This window comes from Triticum dicoccoides, chromosome 5B, assembly GCF_002162155.2.
Source record: "Triticum dicoccoides isolate Atlit2015 ecotype Zavitan chromosome 5B, WEW_v2.0, whole genome shotgun sequence".
Lineage (NCBI taxonomy): Eukaryota > Viridiplantae > Streptophyta > Magnoliopsida > Poales > Poaceae > Triticum > Triticum dicoccoides.
The window spans coordinates 649,679,944-649,686,326 of NC_041389.1; the positions used below are offsets into that span (position 1 = coordinate 649,679,944).

General features: G+C 51.2%; 1 protein-coding gene and 1 pseudogene across 1 annotated transcript; one reads left to right on the forward strand and one right to left on the reverse strand.

The window, feature by feature from the left end:
* The window catches only part of LOC119310389, a 6,682-nt pseudogene extending 5,048 nt beyond the window's left edge, over positions 1-1,634 (forward strand).
* A 1,675-nt stretch (positions 1,635-3,309) lies between these two features.
* LOC119312324 (putrescine hydroxycinnamoyltransferase 1-like) lies at positions 3,310-5,121 on the reverse strand. Its single transcript, XM_037588050.1, has one exon. It carries the CDS (start codon positions 4,894-4,896, stop codon positions 3,535-3,537), a length of 1,362 nt encoding a protein of 453 aa, XP_037443947.1. The 5' UTR covers positions 4,897-5,121; the 3' UTR covers positions 3,310-3,534.
* Positions 5,122-6,383: the final 1,262 nt, after the last annotated feature.

Below are 6,383 nucleotides of genomic sequence, written 5' to 3' on the forward strand. Positions count from 1 at the left end.
AACGGATTGATATACTCCCACATCCCCACTTAAAAAACAAGGCACTAACTGAAAATGGAAATGTGCATCCTTACCAAAAAAAAAAAGCCTAACCAGCTTCCCTGTGATTGCCCAAACCATTTGACAGGTAAAATGTCCTTCACCTGGCTTGGACCGGTGCCTAGAGTGACCATCACCAAGCCTGAGCTGGTGCGAGAAGTTCTGTCCAACAAGTCCGGCCACTCAGAGAAGCTCAACCTCGGCCGACTCCAGAGGATGCTTCACAACGGCGTGGGTGGCCACGAGGGTGAGAAGTGGGCAAAGCACAGGAGGATCATCAACCCCGCCTTCCATCTGGAAAAGCTCAAGGTGATCTTTCCATTCCGTCTCTGGAATGGTAGACTGCTCTAGGGCTTCAGGTTCAAGTTGTGACCAATTTTGTGTTAAACTTTCAGCGCATGCTGCCGGCTTTCGCCGCGTGTTGCACGCAGCTGGTATGCAGATGGGAAGGTTTAGCCGAAGGGGATTCTCCATGCGAGGTGGATGTCTGGCCCGAAATGCAGAGCCTGACGGGAGACGTCATCTCCCGCGCCGCGTTCGGCAGCAGCTACCTCGAAGGAAGGAGAATCTTCCAGCTCCAGGGGGAGCAGATCGAGCTCGCCATGCAGGCCATGAGCAAGATGCACATCCCTGGTTACCTGTTAGTTCTTTGTTGATCACTCTCCCTTCCAACGACGTGGTCTGAGAGTTCAGACTGCAGATGCAGACTGTACTGATGCATTTTTTTGCGTGCAGGTTCTTGCCTACAAAAGCCAACCGAAGGATGAGGCAGATTGCCGCGGAGATCGGGAGGATCCTGAAAGGCATCATCGCCAAGAGGGAGAATGCCCTGAGAGCCGGTAAAGCCACGAGCGACGACCTTCTCAGACTGCTGCTGGAGTCGAACATGGCGCGCTGCAGGGGAGATGGCATGGCATCACGACCGACGACGTGGTCGGAGAGTGCAAGCTGTTCTACTTCGCCGGCATGGAGACCACGGCGGTGCTGCTCACGTGGACGATGGTTGTGCTCTGCATGCACCCGGAGTGGCAGGACCGCGCTAGGGAGGAGGTCATGCAGGTCTTCTCCGCCGGCACCACTCCAGATTACGATGGCTTAGGTCGCCTGAAAATCGTAAGTAGCAGCACTATCTTCATCTTACCATGGTGCCAATGTTGCCTGCATCCCATAAGTTATGATCCCATTTGCAGGTGACCATGGTGCTGTACGAGGTGCTGTACGAGGTGCAAGCCGATGGACCTCGGGGGCGTCAGGTACCCGGCGGGCGTGGTGCTCATGCTGCCGCTGCTGTGTGTCCACCATGACACGGAGGTCTGGGGCGCGGATGCCGACGAGTTCAGGCCAGAGAGGTTCGCCGAGGGGATCTCCAAGGCGTCAGCGGACGCGCCGGCGTTCTTCCCGTTCGGGTGGGGCCCGCGGACCTGCGTCGGCCAGAGCTTCGCGCTGCTCGAGGCTAAGATGGGGCTCGCCATGATTCTGCGGCGCTTCTCCTTGGACCTCTCGCCGTCCTACGCGCACGCGCCCTTCCCCGTCGGCATGCTGCAGCCAGAGCACGGCGCGCAACTCAGGCTCAAGAGGCTCCATTGAGCTGCATATTACAAAATCGATAGGCTGTTCATTGTCAAAAAAAAAAATGGATTTGTTAAAGCACATCTAGATGTATCATAAGTACTTTTTTGTCTAAGTTCATAACATTAAATTTACACAAAAATTCTTGTGGATATTTTCTTTTACTTATACTTGATTGTGTCATTTAGATATGCAATAAACAAGGCACATCTAGATATGAAATAACTAGGTTGTTCTGCATGCACATCATAATTGTGTCATAAGTATTGTACATCTAAGTCCTACTACCTTTGTTCTGGTTTATTTGTTCACTAAGTATTTTGTGTCAAATTTTGATCATGAATTTAATTAACAAAATTTTAATACATGTCACAAAAAATGGAAGCTAAGTTCAAATACGAATCTAACAATATAATTTTGATTAGATTCATTAACATTTTATCAGTTAAATTTATGTCCAAGTTTTTGCATAAAATACGAACATGACCAATAAACTAGGACAGGGGTAGTATGTCATTGATCTTACGCAGAGATTCGTTTGGGTGTTTTCTTTTTTACTTTTATTTTTCTCCTTATGCTTGATTGAGTCATATGTGCAATAATTAGGGCACATCTAGATGTGACGATCTAGACATACCCGAGGAGCATTTGATCACTTTTTACAGTGGGATTAACCGGTAACATCCCCTGTTTTTTTGCGCAACATCCGCTGTTTTCTGTAGATTCAAAGGTTAATCAGAACACCGTAACCCAAAAAGGTTAATCGGAATAGATGACCAAGCAGATAAACAAAAGTTGCATGATCACAAGAGTTTCTATACCTGCAAGCAAAAAAGGAATCGTTAAGATAAACGAAATACTCCGCGGACGCGCCGGCGTTCTTCCCGTTCGGGTGGGGCCCGCGGACCTGCGTCGGCCAGAGCTTCGCATTGCTCGAGGCCAAGATGGGGCTCGCCATGATCCTGCGGCGCTTCTCCTTGGAGCTCTCGCCGTCCTACGCACACGTGCCCTTCCCCGTCGGCATGCTGCAGCCAGAGCACGGCGCGCAACTCAGCCTCAAGAGGCTCCATTGAGCTGCATATTACAAAATTGATAGGTTGCTCATTGTCAAAAATAAAACGGGTTTGTAAAAGCACATTTAGACGTGCGGTAAGTATTTTCTCCGTCTAAGTACTATAACATTGATTTTACACGAGGATTCTTGTGAGTATTTTTTAATACTTTTCTTAGGACGCAAGTCATCGCACATGCCTCATAGTCAGACGAGAATGTCTCTTCTCACTCAACGTGCATCGCTGGATATCCTAAAATAAATCTAAGATAATGCAAGCATAAGGACTTGGATCCTGGTGGTCTGAGGATAAGACTGTTCTCCTAACTAACCATCTGTTGGTTCGCCTTTTTTATACTTGATTGTGTCATTTAGGCGTGTACAGTAATAATTAAGACACATATAGATATGCAGTAACTAAGTTGTTCTGCATGCACATCTTAATTGTGTGGTTTTAAGTTGTAGGAGTAGCTGGTAACATCCCCTGTTTTTAGGCCAATATCCTCTGTTTTCTGTAGATACAAAGGTCAATCAGAACAGATGACAAGGCAGATAAACGAAGGTAAGTTGCATGATCACAAGAGTTTCTGTACCTGCAAGCAAAAAAGGAATCGTTAAGATAAACGAAATACTCCACGCTTTCATCCACAGGCTAAAAGATGATGCCAACGAGTTTGATTCATATTCTTGTTGCATGCTACTTTTGCTGTATTCTCCTGTAATGGCCGTATGGTTACGCTAATCAAACCAGGAAGCTTTTGCTAATGCCCAGAATAATTATTTGCATAATCACAGTACAATTTCACAAGTGTAATTTCTTTGTTGAACACCTCAGCGTCAGGACCGGCGTCATTCATGTCAGGCGTCGCCTAGAGCTAGAACTTGGCATATAGCAGGCGCTGGAAGTCGTCCAGGATCGCGGCCTCCGTACAGATGACGACGCGCACGCTGCCGGCGCCCTGCCCGCCGTCCATCAGGTAGACGAACCCGGCGCGCTCCGCCTCGGCGCGCAGCATCGCCAGCGGCTTCCCCCACCCGAAGTCCGCGTCGTACACCGGCATGCCCAGCCAGCTGATCACCCTCAGCTCCGTCTCCGCCATGCGGCCCGGCGCTGGCTTGCTGTCCGCCTCCGTGGTCAGCTCGAAGTAGTCGACCGCCGAGCGCACCAGCTCGTCGTCCATCCGGCGGACGGCGCCCCTGATTCGGTCGGCCACGGAGGGCAGGCCCTCCGAGCCCGAGGAGGCGACGTCCCGGACCTGGCCGGCGGCGCCCAGCCAGATGATCCCGTTGCCGAAGTAGCCGGCCGGGAGCGGCGGCCTCAGGCTGCGCCGGACGCTGGCCGGGAAGGTGAGGCGGGTCGTGGCGTCCGGCGGCAGCCGGCGGGCCACGCACACGCACCGCCACACGTGGGCGCTCACGGCGCAGAACGTGCTCACGCGCCCGCCCTCGCCGCTGACGCACGCACTCTTGAGAGCGGCGACCTGGTCCTTGGAGATGTCGAAAGCCTCGCTGACGACGGGCCTCGCCGACGGCTCGGTGGAGAGGTTCAGCTTGGGGCAGAAGACGGTGAGCGCGTCCGGGTGGACGAAGGGCGGGGAGCGCGCGCGGAGGAGGGTGCGGTCGTGGAACGGGGGCTCTAGGGCCGCCGCCGCCGCCGCGTCGCCGTCCCGTGAGAAGGCGGACCACGTCTCGAAGAAGTGGAAGGCGCTGATGGCGTCGGCGGCGACGTGGTGCAGCGCGGTCCCTAGTGCCACCCCGCCGCACTTCAAGAAGGTGACCTGGACGGCGCACATGACGGGAGGCGAGTAATCCTCGACGCGGGGAACAAAGAGCCTCCTTAGCTCCGGCGACGGCTTGAAGCCGCTGAAGTCGTCGACGGCCAGTTCGGAGCGCGCGGCGACGAAGAGCGCGCCCTGACCGGCGCAGTCGATCACCGCCCTGCCGTCACGGCCGCCCACGCCGAGACGGCCGGCCAGGGGGTAGAAGGCCACCAGAGCCTTGGCCATCGCCGCCTTGAGCCTGGCCACGTCGAAGAAGTCGCCGCCGGACTCGGAGCGGTAGAAGTAGACGGTGGGGGTGTGGCCTCTGTTGACCAGCATGAGGTCGAGCGGGGAGAGCCACAGGCCGTGCCTAGGCGTCTGCGCGCTTGGTGCCACCATGCACGACTCCACCACCTTCACCTCCTGCACCACGGCATCACTTTTCCTTATCCTTTTCTTTGATAGCACCGCACCCATTTTCCCCCTGCTGATTGAGGTGAGGTCGATGTCGAGCTTCTACTCTTTTAGGAAGAGCGCACAGAGTCCAGTGATCACTTCCATTAATGAAAGAGTTGGCCAGCCCATGGAGTGCAATATCGAGCGTCAAATTCCACAAGTTGTTGCAATGAGAATCAGATGCTCGATCGAAATATTTTTAGAGAAAGGAGCATCGATATGCTTGCCGGAGAATCAGATGCTCGAGTTGGATGCTAGTAATGGAACTAAAGCAGGGGTATCCTCTGCAAATGCAAGAACGGGGTCCATTGACTATCATGATATATACGTATATTGCCGGTACTACCTTATAGGGGGAACGGATCCTCTAAAATCATGAAGGGATGTCACGATCTGAAATTAATTTTATTGCACCATAATTTTGTTTGTATGTAATTTCTGTAAATGTATACAGTAGATTTGTAATTTGCAAATTAATTTAAGTCATTTTAGGCTTAATCATATGGATGTGAAGAAGGGATGTCAGAGTACTGTAGCTTCCGTGACATTCCTTCATGATGTTAGAGGATCTCGTTCCCCTTATAGGAGTAGTTGCTAATCACGTGTATAGCCGCCTTCAAATCGATGGAATTTTTTATCACCAACATACTACTTTGGTAAAAGAAAAAATTCACCAGTGTACTATTTCTATCCCATAAGTACACTGATCTTGATCCTCTGTTCCTTAATAGTTCACGCTTCTAGCCATGCAAGCCAATGTCACATAAGCAATTTATGCATTTGGGTTATAAGTTACGGTTTATTGCATGGGCTTTGCTACATCTACATAAATACTCTAGGTAAACTTACGTAAAAGCTGGCTTGTCAAGGTACCTCAAAACGTGAAATTTTTAAAAGGCGTATAAACCTCCGTCATTTGCATTGATTAATGCACACAACCGTATATTATTAATTATTCAACTATGCCAATCAAAACCACACGTTGATACAAAAAAATCAGCTTAAAAATAAATACAGAAATAGCTCGAGGCCATACAAATTGGGCCTACCTCCCAATAGTTTCTCCACAAACCTATCATGAGCACTTTGCTTTACGAAAGGTACTTACAGAGATGAGGTGGAGACCTATGATTTATCATGATTTGGGCCCACAACTAAATTCACAGGTAAAGAATCATGAGATTAGGACACCCAGTCCTGTAACTTTGGTCTGTAGGGGTAAGAGCATCTCCAACAGACGTCCGATATTAACGACGCGCCCAAAAAATCGCAAGTTTAGCGCGCGCGGAGTTGAAAGTAGCACTCCAGCGGACGCTGCATAATAAAGCACGCTGTAAAAAGCGTTCAGCGCGCCGGACGAAACTGGATCGCAAGCCGTATATTTAGCGCTCGAACTCTAGCGCGCTGAACTTTTCACGCGCGTGGAAAGTGCCCCGTGCGCCCGCAGCCGCTGTGGCCTCCTCGCATGTGCGTGCTAGCTCGCCAGCCGGCCACGGGCGGGGCGGACC